General features: G+C 38.2%; 1 protein-coding gene across 2 annotated transcripts in view; it reads right to left on the bottom strand.

The window, feature by feature from the left end:
• FAM171A1 (family with sequence similarity 171 member A1) overlaps positions 1 to 27,662 on the bottom strand; it is a 64,343-nt gene that overhangs the window by 12,745 nt on the left and 23,936 nt on the right. Inside the window, exons 2-5 of one of the 2 annotated variants that reach the window (XM_063303575.1) lie at positions 16,515 to 16,742; positions 11,293 to 11,385; positions 7,396 to 7,554; positions 5,401 to 5,577 (exon numbers count right to left, since the gene is read on the bottom strand). In XM_063303575.1, the coding sequence (XP_063159645.1) occupies positions 5,401 to 5,577; positions 7,396 to 7,554; positions 11,293 to 11,385; positions 16,515 to 16,742 (657 nt within the window). The remainder of the gene's footprint in view (positions 1 to 5,400; positions 5,578 to 7,395; positions 7,555 to 11,292; positions 11,386 to 16,514; positions 16,743 to 27,662) is intronic. The other variant, XM_063303576.1, reaches the window with a different exon arrangement.

The raw sequence follows: 27,662 nt of genomic DNA, 5'->3' as shown, positions 1-27,662 counted from the left end.
TCTCCTGTAGTTCTTCCCAGCTGGATTCTAGTCAAACTATGTTTTGTACTAACCATAACTCAATAGCCAAATCAGGGGTGCAGCTTTGTAATATATCACAGAACTTAGTGCTTGTCTGTTCTGTCCCCCACTGCTAGGCTTATTAAGTCTACTTAATAGTAATGCTGAGTTGTAATATGGATTGTTCATATTGGCTCAGGATAAGATTGGAACATACTCGGTACAGCTTAGCATTATGTGCAAACCAAGACACTATGGTTTAAAATTATTTGAGAACTAGCTGTAAGTGTTTTATACGGCTTATTTTTACAGCTGAACTCTAGTAAAGCTATCTGATATATCTCTATTCCTTGCTTTTAATTGCTTTTTTCAGCAGAATTCAAACACAATATAGTAAAGCAGATCTTTCCTTCTCTATGCTACAATGTCATGCAATTACATTTGCATCGATTATAGTATGTAGCTGCTCCTGATGATTTAGAAAAACTATTTTTGATGGCTCCCATTTCTATAGCAACAAGAGAACAGCAAATACTTTGAAAGCAGTTAAGTCCTATACTCTTAGTACAGGATAAGATTTATTTCCTTTCAGAGAAAAGTATTTAACAATGCTCTTAAGGCAGAAAAGGATGTCTAAAACAAGGTATCAGCAAACTTAAAATTAAACATATCCCCCCACCCCCCACCCCCATCCCAACACTGAGCTATGGACTTTGTCAGGGCTCAACTTCCTCTCTGTAGCTTGAAAAACAATGATGAGGGGAAAAAATGCAATTTAGTGGTATTATATTAACTGCAATGCTTTGCTTGGCATAAAACTAAACTGTTCTGGCTATAGTGATGGGTGAACCTTAGGTATCAGGAATGAAAAACAATGTTTTGATGCATTTTGCATCCAGCAGATTTTTGTTGTGCTCTTTTGCTACTCCTCTGGTGTTCATCTACACCCCTTCGTATACAGTACACTAATCTCACAAACCTGTATGTGCAAAATTGTCCATGTATGAATACATGAAAATTTCAAGCTGAAGACACACCACAGCTAGTGTTTCTGAAGTGACACTGATCCACACGGTCCATGCATATGTCTTTTGTCCCACTACAGCTCTAAACAGATTTCCCAGCTTTCAAATCAATACCCCCAAGGTTTCAGTGCCTAAATACCAAAGTTAAAAACTGGGATAACCACAAACACAACTGGGACAACTATAGGTAATATCATAAGCAGCAAGGTTATTTTACCCCCTCTCTGAAACAATCAACTGTCTCCATCTTAACATAAGGGAACTATGTCAAGTCCAAGGGAATTATAATTTATTCAGTGCTCTTTATTAGGAACTATGTTAGGCTGTAACAGGAATTATTCTTACTGAACTTGAAGGGAACATGCACAGAAGAAGCAGTTACATACCATTACCTGTGCTGAGAAACCACAGTCTGACTTCCCAGTGTGCTATATATTAGTTTGGTCAAGCTTTGTATCCACCGTGTCTAAAAAATCCAACGACAATTTGCTCTTCTTTTTAAATTAATTGATCATTTTTATTGAAAAGCACATCACAGATACAAAACTGATAGGCAGTTGAGAGAGCAAGCAAGCAAGCAAAAATGGGGGGAAATAAATAAATAAATGGAAATACTAACAGAGATTTTTAACATCCATATTTAAATGTACATGAAATAGAATAAAATTCTGTTACCTGGTGAGGGCATGTCACTCAAAGACCAGACAGTGCCAGGACATTAAATTTTAATTAAATATATATCACATAATTAGTCCCAGTCAATGATTTAATTTCTCCTTCTGTTCCATTGGAAATATAATATGGTGACAACTTATATTGGGGTCACATGTGGTCCCCAAGGTTTGTGCACCTGTGATATACGTATTTCTATGTGTGAGAATATGTGTCTGTGCATCTACAGCTTGTTCTTCAATTAATCCAGGAGGTCTCAAGATCACATCCTCTATATTCTAAAACCCACATGCTTATGGCCCAGTCCTGAACTTGAGAATGATCGTTGAGGAAAATGTAATGCTTTTTGTTGAGAGGTTACATACATTGGCTACTGAACCACCAGCTGCTCACATTGGAATGTAAAATATTACTTCACTATTTTTTGAGTTTCGACTCCACACTTCTTGAGCCAATGCAAGGCATAAAAGGCCATTATCCATACAAAATAGATGACCAGAGATCTGAAAAACTAAATCCCCGTCAGCTCATTTCTAGCTCAAATACCATAGTCACTCTGAATTAACAGGCTGTCTGGTACACACAGATTACAATGGCTAATTTGCCAGCAAAAAAGGCAGTCTGTCCAGGATGCATGATAAGAGATTGGAGCAAGCTAAGTAAAGCACATCAGAAGCTGTTTCTCATTTAAACTGGAAACGGTAAAGCACATGAGAACAAAACACAAACATTTCCTTCTCTTGTTGACAAGGAGGTCAAGCATTGCTATCTACAGTACTTGGGAAAATTGAAATGTATGCCCAGTTTTAAGAAAAGATACTCCCTTGTGATGCAAAGCAAAGATCTCTCACTGGGAAAAATAGTGTGCGATTTGGACCTCTACTTTGAAATGAGGTGAGTACTTTCCTCTTCAGGGGAACAGTTTTGCGCACAAACCAGGTAGTTCTAAAAGAAGAAGAACGCCTTCACATAGACACTGTCTTATTCCTGTCTCCAGAGTTGTCTCCTGACTTGATGGTCTCCTGAGTCAGAAGACAGCACCAAACAATGCTTTGTAGTTCCAGAGTTGGGTAAGATTCAAAAGTCCAATGAGGCCAAGGGTAGGCAACCTTGGAAGACTATACTTACATACTTTTCAAAAGGGTAGGAGATGCAAAGTTAGAATTATAATGCAAAGTTCTTTTCCCTGTGTTTTGGGGGATGGGGATTCTTGGTTTTGTAAACTAACATCTACCATCCATCCATCCATCCATCCATCCATCCATCCGATTTAAACTCCACCTTTCTTTCAGGAGGTCCAAGCAGTTTAGCTAGTGCTCCTTCCTGCATTTCTCCCCACAGCAACTACCTGTGAGATCAGTTGGGCTGAGGGAAAATGACTGACCCAAAGTCACCTGGTGATCTTCTGTGGCTGAGGATAGACTAGAACCTGGGTCCCAATGTCAGTCTAGCACCTTAACCACTACTCCTTTCTATTCTATGTTGGCATAAAATTACTCAGGGTGAAGAACAAAGAGCAGATCAGGAATGAGCCATTGTTTCAGCAGCTTGCATACGACCCAAAACAAACACTGACAAAGCTTTTTGAGCAGGAAGAGGAAAAAGAGTTCAGGCAAAAAAAAAAAAAGATCAACTTTTGTACCACATGAGATTATTTAAGCTTGTGAACTTCCACTAAATTTTGGAAAAGCCTTAAGCTACTTGCCTTCTGTATCCATCTGTCAACATCACAAGCTAATTGATGGATGATTGCACTAGGGCTTGTTCAATATGTGTACATACTGTTAATGCAGTATGTTAATACTGTTAATACTCTTTGTTTTCTACCTTACTGTTGAATGCATCTTATCTGAAGAATAAATGTAAACATGTCTCCAGGGCAATATTAGGTTGCTAATTTTATCAATTATGTAAAAGGTGCCACTCCTTTATTTTACTATGCTTGCATCCCAAGGCAGTTAAGTTTTCTTGGCAATGCATCATTCTTGCTGGGAACAATATGGCATATAACCAGATAATGATGCAGTGAAGTAATTGGCATGATTTAATGCCCCACCTCTGTGGACCATAGAAGAAAGATAATGATGCAGTAAAGCAATTCACATCATTTAATACCCCACCTCTGTGGACCATAGAAGAAAGAGTCATTGCTTTCAATGATAAAAATACAGAGCCTTTTCCTAGCAGGGAAGCCCAGCAAAACATCACCAACGTAAATGGAATCTAGCTTCTGAAGTCACATTTGTTTTCTGTATTGATCAAACTGCTCTCTTCTTCACAAAGACAAAGAGTATGGAAAAGAATTTTCAGGTTCTTAAGAACGAAAATACAAAACCATTAGGAAATTGCCTTCAGATTTTGAATAATAGCTTTTCCCATTTCCAGAAGAAAGACCGTGTGTAGCTTGGACATGTGTAGCTTGGACGTACAGTAAGTGCATGCACTGTACTTCTGTGAATTTTGCCTGCTCATGCCAGATATACAAGACTGAATTCTCAAGATTTACATATGTTTACAAAGCCTCACAAGAGAATGATTTTCAAATAAAAATTTATAGTCTTTAGCCACAGATATTAAGTAAAACCTGATTTAAAGTGCAAGAAATGAAATGAATGGCCAATTTTAGGATATATCAGATATAGTAGTTTGTTTATATACTGTAAGTATGAGTTGTGGGAAAGTTTTGTTTGCAAACTGAGGATCAGCTTGTATTTTCTAAAGATACCTATATCTATATCTCCTTAGTTTTGAAACATAATTACGTATATTGCTTAGGATCACAACAAAGATGCCTTTATTATTATTATAATCATCTTCATCAAAAATGATTATTTCAACAGATTAAGGGATTTCTTTAATTGTTTTCTTCCCCTGCTTTGGTATTTTTTTATACTGGATGAGTTTAATAGTAATAAAGATCAAATAAAATGTGTCCAATACCATTGGAATTTACAGTTTTAAATGAATGTCAATATGGATAAACCTATTATGGAATGTTTAACATGTTTATTCCATAGGAAACAGATGTTGAAATACTATAGCGGAAGTTCTTCATTCAAACAGCCAAGTTAATACCATTTACAGTTGCACGTAGCTGTTATTAATACACATATACCTGACCACTACCACTATCACTTAATGATCTAACTCGTGTGTGTGTGTGTGTGTTTTTCAAACAACCACTTACAAATGTTATATGCCATGGTACAGCTATGAAACAGGATATAGGAAGAGTAAAAAATAGGCATCTTCCTGCAGGAAAAGGTATGCATAAGTCTCTTCTCAGTCTCCTCTCATAGAAGTAAAAATAAAACAAAACTCATAACAGTCTTGAATCATAAATAAAAACTGAAATAAATGAATGCTGGATTAATGGAAGCTATGCCCTGAAATTAAAGCAGTAACTTAAATCCCTTGGCAACCAACAGCTACATTGGCATGCAGATATACTAGGCTAGTGGTCAATACGGTGTCCACTTTGGCTTCACAACCAACCATCCCTTTAAGCCTTATAAATCTTATACCAAAGAAGAGAGTAAAATTGGACAGGGAAATTCCCATGCTCAAACAGACACTATGAATTGTTCTTGAACTAACATGAAGAGTTCATGCATGACCTTCTAGTACAAATACATTTCTGCTAGAGGCCTTGAATAAACTGCTGGCATACATGGTGGGAATCAGTAATAAGAAAGCTGCTTACCAAATTTTTGGTCAAACCTCCAAGCTGGCACATGAGTGTGATGTTTCAAGTTGTTGCTTGCTGGGAGAGGCACTGTTACATAGATGGGCCCATTCACTGGAACTGGAGTCCCATCACTTCTGAGTAAATGAACACTAACTGCAGTGACAGGAGTAAGATCATACCTAGTGTTATTTCCTGCAAGCAAATGAATAATGTTATAAAAATGCATAACATATAACATTCAAGTCAATGAATACAGATATTCATTACTCAAATATTTTTAATAATTATTTTCCCATTATCAGAAGATGACATGACCTGGACCAGCATTTTGCAACTTCAAGTTGGGTTATACAGTTCCAATCTCTGTTTGGAATAAATTCCAGTGGCACATTCAGACTCTCTACGTAGCAGAGATGTGGGGGCTAGTGAAGCTACCATGGGAAAGACCCATATTTAAACAAGCATTTTGCCTCATTCTTTCTTTTGGATAGTTTCATTAACTATAATTTTAATAAGGGACATAAAACAAAACAAAAACACAATTTTATAATGGTTGATGTGAAAAATGTAACTGTATGAGGCAGAGGTGAACAGCGTCTGGCTCTACAGCACCCATTCTATAGCCTCCAGAACAAAACCACATCATACTGCTGAAATTATTCAACAAGAGTGCCAAGTTTTAGTAGAACTTTTATTCTGTGCTTTCAATAAAATATGAGGAAAAAATGGCTGCATAAAGCCTCTGTGAAAGTTTAATGCTTTCATTTCATCTCCAAAGCACTGGGCCCGTCCACTTCAGTGACACTATAATGGCAAAAAATTAGTTCTGTTCCTAGAGAAGTTCCATCAACAATCTTGCTATGGCAAGAATGTTTGTTGCATTCCCTACCACTCCAAGGCAGTTGGTACTGGAGAGGAGGGAAGGGGATACACTTACAAAGTATATATTAATATGGGATTTTTTTCCAAATTTCTAAACATAAAAAACCCCTAGAAATTAGGCTACACATCCAAGATTCCATAACCATTTTGGGCCAGTGGGCACATCTGTAATATTGAAAAGGTATTATGGGCAACCTTACAAAATAGCTGCCACTGTCATTGTGGCTGGTCATGAAATGCTCATTTTGCACACACACTTTTGAGGGGGCAGGAGGACATACTTCCAAGGAAAGTACCAAGCTGCAGCCATTTTCCAGTTTTATATTTCAAGACTGCCTGTATGCCATTTCTAGGTCCTAGAAATATTAAAAATTAAGATGCTGAAGTCTGGTGCTTTGCTGTGCATGCTAGCTTCCTATGTATTTACTTTTAATTAAAAGGATTGATTCTAAAAAAAAAAAAAATCAGGTGGGGCAAACAGCCTGATGGGTTCCAAGAGAGGTATTGCAAGACACATTGGCACTGACAAGTACTTCAGAGCCTTGCTATGAATAAATAGGCTACATTTTAACTTGTGATCATCATCTTACCATAATTCTAAAGGAGATTAGAAAACACTTTCTGACCTTCATCATTGATTATGATTTATCTGACTGCTCTAGCTTGACCATGTGACCAGCTTGACAGAGAGCAGCCCTACATTCCAAGGGCAGTCAAATTCGGGTTAAAACTGGGGGAAAACTGAAGGCAAAGCAAGGACTGTGAAGTAAGAATACACACAAACTTGCTAAGAAAATGCAACCTAATAAACTCTGGTTTCTGTTGTCCCTATGTCTGTGTGGATCTCCAAAGAGACTGTTGGTGGACATTCACCTTTATGGGTAAAAATTAGGAGGCTTAATCTCAAATCATTAGCATATACGTATTAAACTGTTCCTTCCACAGTATTTCTTCACAGAGATCACTTAATTCTGTTTTTCCAGGAATTCTACCATGTCAACACTCTCCTTTGTCAACAGGGAAAAAGAGATGTCCTTGGCTATGTAGAGATGGCATTCTAAGAATATTTAAGCCAAATTGTCCCATAGAACTTAAAACAAACACTAAGAATCAAGATTAAACATTTACCAGTTCCATTGCCATCATAGCCTTGCAAATAAGGAAAACTGTCCACTTCCCAAGGTGAACTAGCTGAAGTAAGAAATGCTGTGAGGTCACTATAGCTAGTATTCTCCGGTAGCCTCAGGGCTCTCCTTTGAAAATGGACTTTGGGTTGGATCCGGGCACCTAGCAACAGACAAAAAAAAACCCCACAGAAGCATAACAAGTGGTACTGCCCATGACCATATAGACTTAGCACATACCAAATCATGACTCTTTTATAGATTTACTATCAACAGCAATGCCTTGAGGCTCTTTCATACCCTATGATTCTATTAAGATTATCTGAGCTTTCAGCCTTCCTGTTCTTTTCCCTCATATCACATGGTCCCACTCATTATGGATCTTTTTCAAACATATATTGTTTTGTTTAATGTCAGTGGCAAAACTGAATTACTTAGTATTTTATTCCAGGAGTTAAAGTGATGTTATATACTATTTAGACAATAAAAGTTGCAGTACAATTAAGTCCTGAACTCAGATAAGTGACAATGTAAATAGGCAGGGCAAAACAGAGTATAGAACCCAATTTGGTCTTCACATCTGCCCTTTGATTATTTTTTGTCTGTCATTCCTTCTCTCTTGTGACAACGGACCCATAACCACCCAAGACCTCAATATTTTATACACTTCCTCTACAGCCTTCTCCAACCTGATGCTCTCTATAAGTGTGCCTTCCTAACATATCTAGAGGACATGAGGTTGGAGAAGGCTTATCTAACCCTTTGATAGGACATCGATTCTTAGGGGAATGTTATCAAGGCGAAGAGATAGTCTCACTAGCTGAAGCATCCCTCACACTGGAGGTAGTTTCTAAGTAGAGTTCATAATTGAAATAACTATATGATCAACCTCAAGTTTCTCAGCAGAGCTTCTCTGAAATCTTCTACAGGCATCAAAGTCCTGCTATATTCCTCTGTCAAGGAGAATGTAACTCCAGAAAATGAGGAATCTGTCTATATCCCTGTTTTCTGAGCAGTAATTGCAGTCCAGAAGCCTGTGAAAACTGCTTCCACCTTATAGCATCCTTAGATTTCTGCTTATTGAGTCAGATGTCAGAGAACAACTGCTGACTAAAAGCTTCGGGGCTAGAGAGATTTGACTTGATTTGGTTAGAGAGATTTGACTATGTGGAGTTCAAGCCATCATATGATACAAAAAAAAAAAAGAAAAAGAAAACTCCAATAGGGGCTGCTAACCTAAATGATTTATGCCAGCTTTCCCCAAACCCAGGTCTGCAGGCCTCCAACTACATCATTTGCAGCTAGTGCCCTTCTGGTTAGGGATAATGGAGGGCATAGCCTGACATACAGGAAAGGTGTCAAGGTGGAGAAGACTGATATTCTTTCACTGAGCTTTCAATCAACAATGCCTGTGTTCAAAACCACTCTATGGCTTCAGGGGGATTCTGAATCTTGGCAAAATGAGAGAGAGAGAGAGAGAGATATTCATGTAGTATTTATCAGTTTAGATCCCATTAGGCATCTGCTTATAGAGCCACAAATCCATACCACTAACAAAACACTGTAACACACTCAGCAAGGCCCCCATCTGCAAACTTTGGTGTAACATGCAAGTGAAGATTTAGAACAGATGTTTCTGTATTCCCAAAAGCTCCTTGTTCACTGTGTAGATAGAGCAAACATTTAAAAGAATCTTTCCCTATCAGGATTCAACTACTTATAGCAAATCAGGTAGTGTGATTCTAGGCTTCCCAATTTATGCTACTCAGGATTTTTCATTCAGTAAATACCCTTAAACCTGCATAACCACTGCCAAGCCATCAAAGTTATTTTAAAATAATGTGACATGGTAAGAAATCCAAATTGTAATACCTACTCATAAGAAGTGGTCTTCTCCTAAAGGCTTTTTGTTGCTTACATTGGAATTATAACAATTCCACCCCACATTAAAATTTCATTGTAAATCGGAAGCTAGCACATGCTCAAAGGTCCCTTTTCACTTGGTACAGAAATGACCACATGTTCCTTTGTTCTCTGCATTCCTCTAGGACGGAGTTTCTCAACCTTGGCAACTTGAAGATGTGTGGGCTTCAACTCCCAGAATTCCCTAGCCAGCCTTGCTGAATTCTGGGAGTTGAAGTCCACACATCTTCATGCTGCCAAGATTGAGAAACACTGCTCTAGGATATGTATTCAATTTTTCCACCCAGTGGTGCTCAAGGTGTCTAATAATAATAAAGTACAAATGCAAAAAAGTTCAACAACAATAAAACACCGAGTAGAAAAAAAACATGAGAACAAAACAGGTAGAATATAAAATTCTTTTTCATCACCATCACAAGGTGGGGTTTTGTGTACAAAACTCATGCACTCTAACAGAAAGCTGTAAAAGCTTTTTATAAAGTGATGATTTATAGGATTACATATTACAAAGAAACATACCACAAGTGCAACATACTTCCTGGCAACGTTAAGCTATTTGCCATTTGTGAGGCTATGCTGACAATCATTGACACCTAATCCAAAATATGAATTATTGGCTACATGGGTTGCCTTTACAGTCAAGTCATAAAACTGTCCTGCAAAAATGTCAGCTCAAAAAGCAAGCAAACACTGCTAATTTAAAACACAGTGATATCAACAGCATGTTGAAATAATTATAGCAGCCTTGTGAAGCAAAACGTGAGCACAAACAGTTGCTAGCGAAACTAATGCATTTGGCAAATAGGAAGGAATTCCTCTCAAGCTAGTTTCCAGTCCTAAATGGAAAGTAGCAATTTTGCAAACAAACTTTTCTAAACTCTGAGCAGCCCAGGAATTGGCAAATCTCCCCCACTGCTTTTACAATATACTGTAATTCCTGCTGGACCTCAGAGACAGTTTTCTTCCATCAGAAATATGTCTAGGCATTTTTCCATATGCACAGTAAAAAACAAAAGCAGCACAATGCAAAAAATGGAATTTTTTCAAGTAATTTCTTGCCACCTCCCAATAAAACTGGGATTCTGCCAATAGATGGTTCATATTGGAAAACACAAATATAATTTTGGACCCATTGATGCAGGCAGTGATGTCAGGCTAGAACGGCACTACAAACTTAAACAGGTTCAACAGTCATGGTTTAAAGCGGTGTTTCTCCACCTTGGCAACTTTAAGATGTGTGGACTTCAACTCCCAGAATTCCCCAGCCATTCAGTTCAAAAGCATCAATATTCTTTCTGTCCACTTCTTCGAAGTCCAACTTTTGCTTCCATAAAGTGACACTGGGAATACCACTGTCTGCACTATTCTGAAATTTTGATTAATAGTTCCTTATTTTTAATTTTATGTCTATTCACCATGGACATTTCAACTGTTTATGGGCATTTTCCTGTTGACTATTTTGTAAAGCACCCTGAGTCTGTATTGCAACTTTAAAGCTAATTAATTCATTGGACGTGTGCATGTTGATGCTTTTCTTTTAATTTCTTTCTGTATATTGTTTTTGTTGTATTTCTTTTCAAAATAATTGCAATAAAATTATATATATGAAACACATATATAAAGAAGGCCCTCTGCAAGCCCATAATCAGATGACGAAGAGGGGGAGCCAGCTGGTTTCACTACCTCTGCTAGGTCTATCCCTGGGTTTCGCTCCAAGGGACCTGCAACACTCATGGAATTAGCAGAGCTCTGATTGCAACAGGATCAGGTAAGGCCAATCCCCACTACAGATCTTCTCCCTCTAAAGCAGGGGGCAGAGACTTCTCCAGGAACTGCACAAAGGCTGAACTAGCTAGCATGCTCATGCTCTCCACCATATAGTAGAAGGAAATTAAAAGCCATAAAACCAGGCTATAAAATGCATCATAAATTGTACTTCCTTCCTTTAAATCTCTGAAGTCTCTAAATCCAAACATACCTTGAAATCCTGAGACTATCTGGACAACATCTTCGTACACCATCAAAGTAGCTGAACGCTCAGGAAGAAGGCCAAGGCTCAGGGAAGAAAACACTGTATATATTAAAAAAAAATCGGTTAATTGTAATATTCCAATCATGGTGGGGGGGGGGGAAGCAACCCTCCCTCCTCCACCACCCATTCAATATTTATTAACACAAATAACCTTTTTAGATAATGTGTGCATACCTCCCTCAAATGACAACATCTACAAATAACACAGGCCCCCATTTAAACAAGTTTTTGTACAGAGGTTTAGAAGCAGAAGATTAGCTTAAAATGGCAAAAGTGGAAGAATTCACCTGCATAACCACTGCATAACCACAGTGGGAGGAAACGAATGAATATCTCAGAAGAGGTATACCACATCTGATCCTTTTTTCCCAATCAGCATGGTGGGATGCATAATCTCAGTGACTCCAACGTACAAAACCCTGGTGTGAAATATTTGAAGACAAAAAGATGCTTCTGACCACACTGGCAGCATCTGTCTGCAACTGTTGATGGTGTGGTTGATGGATATAAGGTTTATTGGGACCTCAGTGTTGTTTCAAATTTTTTTTGTTTTAATTAAGTTGTGGGTTTGACTCTTGTTCGCCACTTGGAGTTCCTTCTGGTAGATGGGCTTGTTTAATAAATATAATAAATACATAAGCGTTGCTCTATCCTAGGAACAACACAGCTGCTTTAAAGCAAATAGGTCCGTGTGAGCACCTGTGTGTGCTGTCAAGCATCTTTTTGCCTTCCAATCCTCAGTGATGTTTAGCTCTCATCAATGCTCCTTACTGTGAATCTGCAATGTCATGTGTTTTTCAGAGGAAGGATTTTTGTAAAAATTGCAAATATTCTCTGCAAAGGTAGGAACAAAACCTACTGGTATTTAAAATAGCAGAGATGGTTAATTTCAGCAATATATAGAAATAGATTTTTTCCCCCTTAAGATACTTTGCAATACATATAAATTTCTAAAACGCTCTGTCAAACAATAACAAATACACACTGTAAATCAGATTCTTCTCAAATTACAGCCATTCCATCATAGCAACTTTCTTCCTTACATACAGTCTCAAACTATGTATCAAGTACTACCTTATCGGCAAAACAAATTATCGAAGAACAGAATCAAAATAACTGATTGTTTGCACATGATTTTATTTGAAATAATGAAAATCAATGGAATGCTAAAAGCTTGAGTTGGAGAATATGTACCACTGCCTTTTCTAATGGATCATGAGCTAAAACTGTATAATTTTATGCAACAGAACGAGCAAAATGTGGCTGTCCAGATGTTGAATTATAATTCCCAGTCCTCAAACATGCAACAGCAAATTCTGCTGATGGTTAACAGCCACATTTTTACTTTTCACAAATATTTTAAACCCATTAAAGGTTAATACAGAGAGCCAGTTTGGTGCAGTGGTTAAGGCACCAGGCTAGAAACTGGGACACCATGAGTTCTAGTCCTCCCTTAGGCACAAAGCCGGCTGGGTGACCACGGGCCAGTCACTCTCTCTCAGCCCTAGGAAGCAGGCAATGGCAAACCACTTCCGAAATCTTGCCAAGAAAACTTCAGGGATTAGTCCAGGCAGTTGCAAGGAGTCAAAACCTGACTCGAAGGCACCCCCCAAAAAAGTTTAATATAGGTATTTAATATATGTATTTGGGTTTTTTTTTTAAATCCCAAGCTTGTTATCACTGAGGAAATTGGAGGTAGGCAGCCTGAAGTTCTTCAGGTGCTTTGAACTACAGCCCCCATAATCCTCTTCTATTGTCTATTCTCACTGGGTCTGAGAACCCAAAACATCTGGAGGAGATCTGTTTGGCTATCTTTGATTTAAATTATAGAAGCCTGGTAATTCTATAAATCAGTTATTTTAGCACAACCCAGCAAGCAGTTCTCTTATTTGGGTCACTAATCTCTTTTTGCTTTGCATCAGAAAGATTATTTGCTCTGGTATGAGTCTTTTAAAGTGTTCAGAATAATTGTTTCTGTTAGATTTTCATCTCATAGACCTGAACTCTTGGCTAAGCTTAAAAGTGTCTTGTTTTGCCTCCATTCAAAACCATACTTTAAGGTGGAAATGTTTGACAACAGACAGCTAGAAGTGCTTGCAGGGGAGAGACTAAAATAATAATATTACAAAACTTTAGTTTGGTATACTTTGTGGGAATATAAAGTTTAGTAACACATATTATTATTTGTTTTGTACTTGGTAACTGCTGCAAGTTTGTGGAAAGCTTCTTACTGTATTTGCAGTTCCTTCTGTGGGAAAAGGGCTAATTGAGTTGTGGGAGTATGCCTTGATATCCAGAAAATCTTTGCATTTCAGAAGTAAATCTGACATAGAATTTCATTCAACTTCTAAACCACTTTTGGAATATAATTCTTTATATGGACTTAGATCACATCTGAAATTTGGAATTCTCTTAACATAAAGTCTTAACATTCTAACTTTCAATAATCTGTTAAATAGGGATAGATCTTTCACTACTCTGACAGAAATTACTGTAATTCCTATTCTTATTTTGTGATTTATACAATGCCGATTACTGCTGTTGTTATTTATATATTACTTAGATTTTATCAATGACATGCAGTTTTTAAAATAATAAAATGTATATATTCAATTACGTAAAACTAACCAATGGAGTAATGAAACGAACTAATGAAACCAAGTAACTAACTAACTAATGCACTAAGGAAACTAACATTAGGTAATACATATACCTAACAAATTTAGTCCCATTTAATTCTATGATGCTGGTAAAATCCCTATTTATTGCTTTTTTATTTTTCTTTTTTGTCTCTTTTTCTTTTTTCTAGTTTATCTTTCTGTTTTCTAGTTTATCTTTCTATATTTCCTTTCTCAAAAATGTTGAATAAAAATATTATAATAATAAAAATAACAATGACAACATCAAACCTAATAACAACCATAAGAACAACATAGGCATAATTGTTCCCTAGTAGTCTGGGAACAATTTATTGTTAATTGCACAAATATGCACAATGGGTACTTCTTCTTCTTCTTCTTTTTGCATTTTGTTGCTATTTTTAATTCCCTCATTTGGCCATTTAACAGAGAGAGTGCAAAGAAGGGGACAAAACAATAGCTCCTTCTCACTGAGAGTGCTGGCAACATGCCTAATGAACTTGATGGGGAATGCTCAGACAACTGTTTCTTTCAAAAACAAACACACACTTGAAGTGCCATCTCTCCTGAAAGTACTGTTTCGGATTTCAGTGATAGTTGAATTTGATTCCTTCCCCCACCCCGCAAAACGTTAACGGCAAATTCTTTACTTAAGAAAACTCTGGATGAAGCAAACAGGGATTAACCTAACTGCAAAAATAAATACTCTCCACCCTTTGTCTGTTAATGTATCCTTGAACCATACCCACTCCCTCTGCCAATATTTTTGTTAGAAGCTGGAGAAATATCATCGTTCAGTAATTCACCATTTCGTAAGTAACAGGCAGAATTGCTGCAAAGGGTTAGTTCCACGCTAGTAGGCCAATAGTTTACCCCAATGTTTCTCAACCTTATCAACTTTAAGATGGGTGGGCTTCAACTCCCAGCATTCTGGCACACAAGAGGCACAGCTTTCACTGTTGTTGGTGAAGGATTAGGTGGATCATCTGTTTTTTCAGAGAGAAACTGTTTCATGGCCAAAGGTTTCACTTCAAATCTTGTGGGCAACCAAGGGCTGCAGTGCATGGGGTGATGATGCAAAGTGAGTAGGTGCAGGATTTCATGATGTCTGCCCTTGAGTTTTAGGGATGAGTTCAGAGGGTTATTTGTTTTATAAATTATATCAAGCACTTGTGTTAATTTTTTTCTTTTCTTGCATTGCATATCTCAAAATGGCAATTTTGTTAGGTAAATGTATTACCTGATGTTAGTTTCCTTAGTTCATTAGTTAGTTAATTTCATTAGTTAGTTTCATTAGTTCATTGGTTAGTTTAAGTTAATTGAATATATATTTTATTGCCACCATGTTTGGTCAGAAGTGGCTTTAAGGACCACAAAATAGGGGTCCTTAAACCCCCCTCTGAATCCCATCGCTGAAATTCAGTTTCATTAGTGATACAATGATTTGGGGGGCAGGGGGTTAAATAAAAGAAAGTTAAGCTTGTAATTTCATATATGTATGTATATATGTAAGCCTTGTGTGGCGCAGAGTGGTAGGTGGCAGTACTGCAACCAAACTCTCCCCACGACCCGAGTTTGATCCCAGAGGAAGCTGGATTCTCTCTTGGGTAGCCGGCTCAGGTGGACTCAGCCTTCTGTCCTTCCGAGGTTGGTAAAATGAGTACCCAGCTTGCTGGAGAAGGTGACGACTGGGGAAGGCAATGGCAAACCACCCCGCTATAGTCTGCCAAGAAAACGTTGCGAAAGTGACGTCCCCCCAAAGGGTCAGATATGACTTGGTGCTTGCACAGGGGACCTTCCACCACATGTATACATGTATGTTGAGGAAAATACTCCACAGCCAGTTGACATTCTCAAATAAACACATATATCAACATTAAAAAGAGCTGAAAATGTTGGCCTTGCCCTGCAGCACTCTCAGTAGGTCTCACCGCATCCCCTTTGGTGCATAGGCCAAAGCAAAAGGTAAAGAAAGGCAGTGATCAGAAATGGCTTCAAACATGGCAGTTTGAGCAATGGCAGGAATGGGTAGGAAAACTATTAAGAGGGAGAGAAGAGAAGGAACTATTCCTTATATCTACCACAGGGTACAAAACCCAGCTTATAGAAAAGCCGAGCTTCATTCCTCAGAGGTCAAAGAATGGCAGATGGTTGAAGACTTTTTATGAAAAAGATAGTGGAATAAGGCCTGGGTGGGGGGAAAGGTACAAAATAGGGTTCAACAGGCTATTGAGAAGTCAAATGGCACCAGCTTGTATAAATTACTCCTCTCCCCTTTGTCCTCTAAAAGTTTCATTTCTATGATGGCTCTACTGAGGAGTTACCAGGAAAAGGGACTTTCTACACGTTCAAAGATGTTTCTTGACATGTTCACATTACCAAAAGGGTTAAATTATGACATAGGAGAAAGGCATGATTCTATAAAAATCATCAAGTCACAACTATAAGTTTTATACCCATCCTTCCCTCTGCCCCCCCCCTTTTTTAGAAGTAAAATCTTACCTCAGAACAAAAATAAAGATCTCTTACCAGGCAATCTTACAGGTTTCCATGGTGCAGAGTTTGGCACATAAGCTTGTTTAGTTGCAGTAACAATTAGCTGACTGTCCAGCTTATACTGAAACTTGATGAAGGCAGTGCCATCTGCTCCGGAGGTTCCTGAAGCAATGGGAACCTGATTGGTAAAAATCTCAATGAAGGCTTCGGTGACTGGCTGATGTGTGCTGGCATCACTGACATGGACCTTCAGAGTCACTTCTGCAACAAAAACAGAGTGGTACTTAGCACGTTCCACCTTGGCAATAAGACAAAAGCAAAGCACAGGCAGGAAGGAGAGGACTAAAGGCTTTCTCCTGACTCTCAAAACTTTCCGGTAGATAGGAGATTTCCTTGCCAGTGGTGGAGCAGTAAATAGTGTTGCGCATTGGGGTGTCTGCAAACTGTGGCCAAAAAAGTCAAGCTGGTGGCCACAATGGTGCAACACATATTGAAAAATAAGCAGAGCTTCTGCTATAATTGGCAGCTTGACATTTTTGACTACATTTTATGGACATCCCCATGCATTCATGACAAATAAGTTCCCAAGAAGAATGTATAGTTGTATGGGCTAATGTATATATGAGTAGTAAGAAGCAAGCAACTGTTGGTGGTCTGGGACTACAGCTTTGGGGAGAATGAGAGATGTGGGGGTTTGTTGGTTTTTTAGGGGGGAAGGTTTTTGTGTTTGTGTGTACGTCTATGTTTTTAAATTTAAGTGTTACCTGACAGTATCCTTCTCCTTACAGTATTGCTTCCATCTGTCAGAGACTACCAGCCCACCATGCCAAAACGGCATCCAAGCAGCTCAGAAAGGGTAAGCTAGGCTACCATCCTTAAACCAGAATATCAACCACAGATATGGAACAGAACAGAATGACAAGATCTGACATGTGGATGCTCATTAACCAATTTGGCTATTGCCCCTGGGAGCAGGATTATGGTAAGATTACACAGTGGGCAAAGACAATTCAGACAAGCTTTTTCCCATAAACATTTGAAAAAAAAAGAGGAACCACATGACTGCAACCCAATCCCCTACATCTCATTCCATGCAAAGGTACCAAAACAAACACAGAATGGTTCAGAAACTGGAAACCCAGGAAAAGACTGAGAGTGTAAAATGATTTGGAGGAGAGAGAGATGAGTAAGAGACCCACAAGAGTATACAAGGCCAGGCAACGTTCCAGAGGCCAGAACATGCTATGAAGACAAGTGGAAAAATATCACTTTTCTGGAATTAATCAAGTTCTACAACTGTCTGCCATAAAAACCACTGCAGCAGATGTGAAGGTTGTGCACCTTATGTTAATGCTTCAAAGCCACATCCATCTGTCATGAAGGAAAACAGTGGAAGTTGCAGAGGTAAGGTATCTACAGGATTAAATTCTAATGCCAAACCAACAATATCCTTCCTGTCATCCCAGGTCCTATGTGAATCCAATTCTTGGGATTACAAGTCACCTTATCCTGTTATACGGAGTACCAGAATATATAGCACAACCCAGAGGGACCCATTATTGCAGCTGAGGGTTTTTTTTATTAATACTTTAGTTTCCAGCAGTTCTTCCAGTCTTTTAAAGAAAAGATCTCTTCCTTTATCCACAAGCAGCTTTAAAATGCAGCTGAGAGGTTCAGCATTGACTAAAGAAAATTGCTTCCAGTTTGTATTCTTAACTATTTGTATTTGAACTATTTTATCCCACCTTTATTATTTTTATAAATAACTCAAGGCGGCGAACATACCTAATACTCCTTCCTCCTCCTATTTTCCCCACAACCACCACCCTGTGAGGTGAGTTGGGCTGAGAGAGAGCGACTGGCCCAAGGTCACCCAGCCGGCTTTTGTGCCTGAGGCAGGACTAGAACTCACAGGCTCCCGGTTTCTAGGCCGGAGCCTTAACCACTTAGACCAAGGTGGAGATGGACAGATAAAAGACAAGGAGGGGGGAGGGAGGAAAAGAAACAGAAAACAGAGACAGAAAGTAACTACCAAAAGAAAAATCTTAGAATAGTATCAAAGGGGCTCTGATCATTTAGATTTTTTATAGAAGAGCCTTCCCTTACTGCTTATTATCTCCAATTAACAACAAAGTTTTCTCTCACTTTGTAGTCCAGCACATCTGGAAGCTGCCAGGTTGGGAAGGGTTAACTTGGTACCAGCTACAGATAACGGCAGGTGCTAAATGTGTGTTTTATTTAAAATTCCCACTATCTTCAGAACATATCTTTTATGCAACCACATATTTTCTAGCATGTTATTTAGAGCATTAGTCATGATTCAGAACTCACCCTAAGAAAAAGTACTGGCTGTGCTGTCCAAATTTTTCAACCTCCTACACATACTTCATTCTCCAATAACGCCACCATAATAACCATCCAGCTACTTCTTGGTAAAAACTGTTTCATTATTTTTTGTGCAGGGGGATCAATAACTGATCCTGGTCAGCTCTTTCCATCCCACTCAATGATCAAGCACTGAGTTCCTTCTCCTGGTCAGTTTTTAAACGAAAATTTATGCAGAAAGACAAGCAGCTGACCTAGCATGGAATAACATTGAAAATATCTTCTCACTGTGTACTTTGGAGTGAGAAATAAAAAAGGGTTAGAAGAAAGTGGGAAAAACACATTACCACCCCCTCTAAATTGTTTTTTCCAGACATACCATTAGCCCTAACTCTGAAAGCTCCCTGTTGCCACCAACACTAGGAACCACTGGTAGATTTATCCCCCATGAACCTGTGAACTACCCATCACCACAATTTATAGCAACCACACTCTTGACAATCATACAGAATGTGACACGGACAGACTGTGGGTTATAAACCAGGAGATAATGCAATTTTTAGCTTGGTACAAAATGTACAAAAAGTCTTGTCAAATGGAAGAAATCTGTTTGTGGGAGAAGAAACACTACAATCAAGAGTGACTTACTTACGTTCTGTATTTTATAACTGTACAGCAAGTAGCAGAATGAATATTTTTCGAAAACAGCAAGAAACCTAAGCTCTTAAGTCTAAAACTGGATAGACTGCACACCATACACATTTATTTTCTTTCAAGTCAACTTTCATTTAAAAGAACCAGTGTAGGGAAGGATAATCAGGCACTTGCTGAAGATATAATCCTTCCATATTTGGAAGGCAAAAAGGATTTCAAAATGTCAAAAATTTATAAATTCAACTGTTTGGCTTGTATAGAGGCAGAAAATTATGTAACTTAAAATAAGAGGAAGGGAAGATAATAATCAAAGGCTTTTGATTATAATGATTCACTCATAATGATCCACTCCTCTTTATTGTTTCTGATGAAGAAGCATCATAGATTCAACGTTCAGCCTTCCCAGCTTGGTGCCATCCACATTCATGGGGATCATAACCATCAAATTCCCCCAGCAATATGGAGGACATCAGGTCACAGAAGTCTGAAGTATCTCAAACCCTTCCAAAAGCAGCTAGTAAAGGATATGCCAATGGAATCTGTCAAAACCCAAGCAGATAATTATTTTTTCCATTCCTCACAACCGACTTTTGGGTGGTCTCACGTTACATCTGATTAGAGTTGTTTGCTTTTGCTAAAGTAGTCAAAACGGTAGCAAGGCAAATGAGTTCTGCTTTAAAAAATCTGTAAAAATCTTCTTCTTGTACTAAAAACAGTCATCTCTAACTGCAGGATTGTAGCATAAGTATAATGTTTGCACATGAGGGAGTGCAAATATGGATGTAGATTTCTTTGGGCAAGTACACATTGTATATCTAGCACATCCCTGATGTATAGAAACACCAACCAAGTGAGAATATTGTGATTACTGAATTATAGGAGGGCCTCAAACTCTCCACACTTCTAAAACAGATTCAGATGAGCTTTTCTATGGGTGCAGGTCACTCTAAATTTAAATTAGACTTACATAGGCACAAATTGCCTGAAAGAACAGAACTGGAACAAAAAGCTATGAGGCCAAGTATTTATTCTACTCCTAAGGTTTTGTGGCCCCTATCATGAGTTGAGGGACAACATCTGTAGTGGAAAAATTATCTATCCTGTGAAATGTCCTGAAATACTTTAGGGTCAAACTAAATTTTAAGATGCAGCTATCATCTATCAAATAGATCAAGAGACTAACTTTATCTGGGAGGCTCATCCATGTAGTACAAAAGCCCCACTTAGGGTCTCATGTAATGTGTGCACATAAGCCATTGTTGAATAGCCAACTGCCTACTGTGTTAACACACTGTCCCAGCATTTTTGGAGGAATATGGTGCATCTGCAAAATGTTTTTAAATTAACAGAGCTTTTTTTTTTCAAAGTGTACAGTACAAATAGCAAACAATATTGCAGATCTCTGACAGAAGCAACAGCCCTGTAGTTTGCTGGATTTGGTGGTTACACAAACTGCACATGCTCTTAACATTTACATTCTTTCTTCTTGAGCATCTTGTCTAATTATACCCCACTTGTTTTTACAACTGAGAAGAGAAACCACAATCACTAAGTTTTGGTCAAATATAGTCAGACAAATATAACTCTTATTTTCTATTGCTAAATTTGTTCTACCACGAAAAGAAAACTGCCAGAGGTTATCATTTGAGGAAAGGTGCATTCAGAAGACACAGAAATCCAAAATCAAAACCAGAACTGACTGATCTAATTGCTTAAGGCTGAAAAGAAAATTTACACAGGATTTGATAAATTCTCTGTGCCATCTGTTTGGCAAACTGACACTTCCCTGTTTTTAAAAGATGGGGATTGTCAGTTAGCTGGGGACTATCAATTAAAATAGCCCAGAGCAGTAACTTGAAATAGTCATTTGGCAAGCAGTTAGGGTTCCTGGCTGCCAAAAAAGTGCTGATATATGGAGATCTAGTGTACAAACCTTCCATATAAGCTCAGAATGTGTTTGGATAACAAAAATCTCAATATATTGTTTACTTTAAAACTACCCAGGTGGGATCAATCCTGATTTCCAAATCTCCTTTACAGAAGCAGACAAATAGCATAAACTGTACATTAAAGGCTTGATTACGTTCTCCTGGTCCTGTTCTACCCTGTTCCCAATACCCACTTGAGTGAGAACCTACAAAAGAAATACCTCACAACACAAATCTCTTTAAAACAAGAACCAGCAGCCCTTCTGTTAAGACAAAAGGAAGAGGTGCTGGGCGTTGTTGTCCAGCAACATCTGGTGGCCAACAGGCTGCACCAATTGCTATAAACAAAGAAGTTATTTCAAGGGAGATGCAATCTGAAAAACTGGGAGTAGAAGGCCAGATTAATCTCAGGCTGCCAAAAGGAGAAGCCCTCTTTTTAACTTGTTGAAGCTAATATTAGAACATAAACTGAATGCTAGTGGAAGAATGGCCAGAGAAACATATCAGAGAACTGAAAAAAGCTAGTAGTAAAGTACACTAACAAGTATAGGTCATGGGAGATCTCAGGATATCACAGAAAAATGGCTGGAAGCATCTAATGTTTAATTTTAGAACATGAGTAGAATGAATCTGCTGCTGTGGAAAAAGGAGGAGAAGTGAGGGGTTCCTTGAAATGGAGAGGAAGGGTAGGGAGGGAAATGGGAAGTTTAGACTGTTAGTCAGATAACATAAGCAAGTAATATGTGTAATAGCTAAAAATCGTAAGAAAATAATAAAATCAAGCACAGTTTTTCTTTCTAGTAGTATTTGCTTGCTGTTTCTTGCTCTCAAAGTAAGAAAACAATAGCATGTTTTCCTGATATACATGTGTTTTTGTTTTTTTAAAAAGGCATGGGTAAGGCAACTTGGTATTTTTATGGTATTTTGAACTACAATTCCCATCAACCCCACCTACTATGGCTAATAATATAGGATTCTGTAGCCAACAAAATCTAGAGGGATACAGACTCTCCATCCTACTGTAAATAATGATACTATTTCAACAACAAAATGTGCAACCTAAAACAGTGGCTTTCAGATGATGCCCCCTTTTCCCCCCCTGTTCAATCGTATCCGATTCTCAGAGACTGCCTTGACCAGTTCCTGCAGTTTTCTTGGAAAGGTTTTTCAGAGGTGGTTTGCCATTGCCTCCTTCCCAGGGCTGAGAGAGAGTGACTGGCTCAAGGGCACCCAGTTGGCTTCGTGCCTAAGGCGGCACTAGAACTCATGGTCTCCTGGTTTCTAGCCTGGTGCCTTTAACCACTACACCAAACTGACTCTCTCAATGCCCTTTAAAACAAAGTTTTTAAAAAAAAAAAAAAAGATGCCCTTTTAACACACTGGAATTCCTTCAAACTATAACACAGATCCACCTTCGTAATACCAATAGGTGTGATCTGATCCCAGCCCAGCCCAGCATTCCTAACATACTGAGTAGAATGCATGGCTAAGCTGGTAGAAGGATGACCACCAAAAAAGAGAAAAGATCCAAGGGTTATGATATGTAAAGTGTTATCATAATCATGAATGGGGATTAAATGGAATGGTGTGTGTGAAAAAGATTGGGAAAGAAGCTGGCAACCCACAGAAGGATCTACTGATCGTCTATTAGACAGATCCTAAGTTAGAGAGATAGAAAATCTCCAGGGCACCAGAGCCAACCAGCAGGACAAGGGAGTTGCAGATAAAAGCACATCTAGGTGGTACTGAACACCAAGCAGTCATAAAACCAGTGGAAAAGGGCAGCTCTAGTGTAGAAGATCCCATTCCTGATGCTTACAGTACACTGGAAAACAAAAAGGAAGGAAAGCTAGCAAGGGCTGAAAAGAGAAGGATCATCTACTGGAATAACTAGCATAGGATGTCTGCTGTCTCTAAGTTGGACAGGAAATATCTGGGAATAGAATAGTTATCTTTAGAATATGAGAATATTGATAGCTGTTGGAAGGGGGAGAGGTTTAGATTCTTAGGCCACTGAACAACAGTAAATAGTATGTTTGTGATACTTTTGACAAATCACTTTCTTGCTCTTCCTTGCTCTTTTTACAGTAAAGTAAACAAAACATAATATTTACTATATCTTCCCATGTGTTTGTTTTTAAGGCAGGTGTAGGCAGTCAGTGCCCTTCAGATGTTTTGGAGCACCAGTCCTAGTCAGTATGTCCACTAGTGAGAAACACTGAGCACTGAAATTCAGCAAATATCTGGAGGGCCAATGATTCCTGACCTTGCTGTAAATCCACCCCCACCCCCTTCTATGGGTGTCCACAGGAAGGAGTTCAACATTTTTTCTATTTTGTTAAAATCACAGAAAGTTTTGTAACTATTACTATTACAACGTCTCTCTATATATTTATATTATAAATTCACGTATGATACATAATAAATGAGCAAAAATGTTAAATACTATATATTGACATATTTTTTGCTATTGTAGTATTGTTGATGTTCACTTCCAAAGATATATTCAAATGCAAACTTGACTCATATGTTATCTAGTTTCTTTGTGTATTGAATCTCACCTTGCAGTCTTAGAAAAGCTCCCAGGATTTCTAGGGATATAAAAAATGTCATTACTCTGCAGTCTTTATGTCTTCTTATTCAACATAATCTGCCATTTTTAATTAAACTGGTGTACATCCCCTTTCAGATAATTAATAGAGACATTAAATTACAGGACTAGTTACAGAAAACCTCTTTAGATATTACTGTAATAAAATTCCTGTAGCATAACCTGCTGTCATTTATAATAGCTACCATTTATTTCTCCATCCAGTTTTCAATGTCACACAGACCACATCCATGTTCTCCTTTAAATCATTCTGAATTATTTTGCAGACGAATGCTTCTAACAAGGTCCTCTGCTACAGAAAGAAAAATAATGACAGGAAACCGAAATTGTTCATATATATACACACACAGATAAATTACTATAGGGGCATACTAACAATGTGTTATAAACTTGCATCTTGGCCCAAACTATAATTAAGAAAAATGTAAGCATTCTCTGTCCAGGGCTGCTCTGAAATGGGGTGGAAGAGGATGTGTACAGAAGTAACACATTCTACAATAATGCAGTGGCTCTGAATGTAGTGTGGAACAGTAACCAAATTCACACATTTTAATCAAAGTTGAAATGATGCCTGCATCCCATTGAAGTATATGCTGCGTATACCGTATTTTACCAAAATCCATCTAACCTGATGATCTGAGAATGCTCACAGGACAGTTATAATGGCGACACCCATTTCTTTCAGCTCACCCCAAAACTGGAAGAATGCTGCTTTGGAACAAGGAGCATCAACAATTACTGTACACCTTCAGAAGCAAGAATTGCTATCTGATCCTTGTTTACTGAGTATGGCAAAATCCTGACTTCGATGTGGCACCACAGTGTCTCCAAAACATTTGCTAAATCAATTGCATGTTGATATTTCAATAGATGGAATTCAGGTTTGTTTCTCCAAAGAACATCTCCCATGTAATTCCACTCATACAAAGGCCAACAAGTGGCAATTAGACTGTACCTCTGTAATTCCATTGAGGGTGATTAGGAAGGTTGGTTTGTCCCTAGACCCAGGACAATATAGCTGGAGCATACTGTAGTCTTTCATTGGGCAAAACAATTGTTAGTCCACTCACAGAAGCTGGCTTTCACTTATTCCCCACATTCTGCAACCCTGGAAAGAAATGCTCAAGAAGAAGGCAAGAAGAAATAAAAAGAAGTATCAAGAAGGTCTGCCTATGAACACCCAAGCTAAGATGCCCAGCCAGTCTTTCCCCAACCATCTTCTTTGCAGTGAACATGTGCTAAACGTAAGCTTATTCAAGGCAGCAATAAGTACTGTAACTAGTTCAGCTAGGCTAACTATATTGATTTGTGGCTTATCTATGTGTGTGAGACAGACTGTGGCCTTCTCTTCCCCTGCTGTATTTCCCCTTTTCCAATAAACTCCTTTAGGGGGTTGGCTTCATTAGTTTTTGAATGGAATTTCTCATGGACACTTCCCCCACATTAAGGACTGCATGGTTCCAGAGCCCACACAACTTGGCATAAGGCTGTTTGAGTGGTAATTCTGGGCATTGAGCAGAAACGTCCCAAGCACCTTCCTTTTTGTTTTACTAGAATTGGGCTGAAGGGAGAAGTCCTTGATAGAACAGCTAATAAGTCCCCACTTAGTCAACCCAGGGGATATTAGGAGGTTCAGCAGTTTTTATAGCAATCATTTATTATCAGAGAACCCATGGAAGAGCAGATCTCTGCCAGGGAGGTTTTAAACTATTTGCCCTTCTGGTTTGTACCATCGTGAATAAGTAACACAGAGATGCACCAAAAACTCATCCACTCATGTTTGATGCTTCCTTTGTGTGAGCTGATGATCTAAGCCAGTGTTTCTCAGCCTTGGCAACTTTAAGATGCATGGACTTCAACTCCCAGAATTCCCTAGCTAGCATGCTGGCTGGGGGATTCTGGGAGTTGAAATCCACCCATCTTAAAGCTGCCAAGGTGGAGAAACACTAATCTAAGGTCAGGCATCAGATTTGTTTTTCCCGAACTAGCCAAGCTAGGAGGCTATGAATAAAGGAACTATTGTATATTTATTGCTGATCTATTGAATTTATATACTGTTTTCATTAAAAAAAATAGCCACGCATGCTACAAAATGTTTATATTACATAAAAAATACATTAAAAGAACAGAAATGAGTAGCACCAGCACCCTATATATTCCCCATAACTCAAGATAAGCCAGCAATTCTAGCTTATCATTATGTACAAACAGTGCCATATTTACAAATTATTATTAACAGTTATTGAAAGACCTTTTCCTATTAAGAATGTAAATTCTATTTCAGCACTGTCTGTGTCAGTACTCAAGTCATCCTGTGCCAATTAATTCTGAAAACCCACAATGAAACTATTGACATTTAATTTCATTGGCTGACCCAAAGTTCAAGTGTTTTGAGAAAGAATTTTTCTCAACAGACAATTTGTAATTTGTTACATTTGTATTATGTCCTTCACCCAGTTCATTTAACATTCCAATGCCTTTTCTGATTTTTAATACTGCAACTGCCAGAACAAAGTAAAAGCACCTTTATGTCTACAAAATTGTAAATGCACTCCACCAACAGATTTCTGAATAACTGCTGAATTGTCCTCTGGTATCACATTCCTAATCCAAAAGTTTTAAGGAAAGAATGTCAACATTTGTAATCTAATCAGTAAGTGCACTGGGGTCTTAAGAAAAAGTATCCACTTAACCCAAATGGCTTCAGTAATAGTGACCAAGAAGTTAGGTAGGTCATTAAACTAATGTACAAAATAGGAATTTAATGCATCATCTGAAATTCTTCTTGTGAAAATAGTAGTACTGTTACTTATCCAACATCAAAATTTTCAGTTTATTGCTGAAACGGCAACAACCCTGCAAACAGTAGAACAGTACTCAGAGGAGAAAAAATTACACAGTCATTACTATGGCAGTTATAGTCCAAAATATCTGGAGGACTGGGGAAGACTTATTTTCATAGTATACCCGTGCATAGTGGAGTAGCTGAGCCTCTAGGATGGAAGTCTCAAACCTCCTCTCCCAGAAGTCTTTGGATCTTCACACACTGGCCCTGCCTCCCGTTTTGGGGCAGTGGCTTGGTAATTTCTGTTGATAGCACCTATCTTCCAGGAGATACATCAACTTACCCCTAACCCAAATATGTGAGAGAGATACGGCTCACACAATCTGTGCTGCTTTTCTGACAATTAAAGGGCAAGAAATGCAATAGCTGAAATAATTTTGACTAGAGGTTTTAGCCTTTCCCATCCACTTGGATGATAGATCAATCTCACTGGAGATAAACTAGATCAAACTTTTTTAAAAAACCACCATAAACATCCTTTTTAACTTTAAATATCCAACGTGCCAACATTCAATAGGGAAGGAGACAATGCTCCCAGCAAATCTCAAAATGCTGCTGGTCTACTACAGAAGAGCATTCTACCAGAATCTATAGAAAGATATTAGAATTAATTACTACAGATCAGAAAAGATTCTAAAGAAATGTCATTTCCTTGCCTAAAAGGCTGAAGTACACACAATTACTGAACTTGCACAAAGAAACTTTAAAAAACAGAACACTTAAAAACCACAGAAAAAGATACTAACCTTAGTGTAGATTCCTGGCTGGACTTCTTACCTAATTCTTCAGAACTTTAAATCCCTTGAAACAGATGTTCC

The sequence above is a fragment of the Candoia aspera genome, chromosome 4 (genome assembly GCF_035149785.1).
Source record: "Candoia aspera isolate rCanAsp1 chromosome 4, rCanAsp1.hap2, whole genome shotgun sequence".
Taxonomy (NCBI): domain Eukaryota; kingdom Metazoa; phylum Chordata; class Lepidosauria; order Squamata; family Boidae; genus Candoia; species Candoia aspera.
The sequence above is the reverse complement of the archived record's forward strand: the minus strand, read 5'-3'. Positions and strand labels throughout refer to the sequence as shown.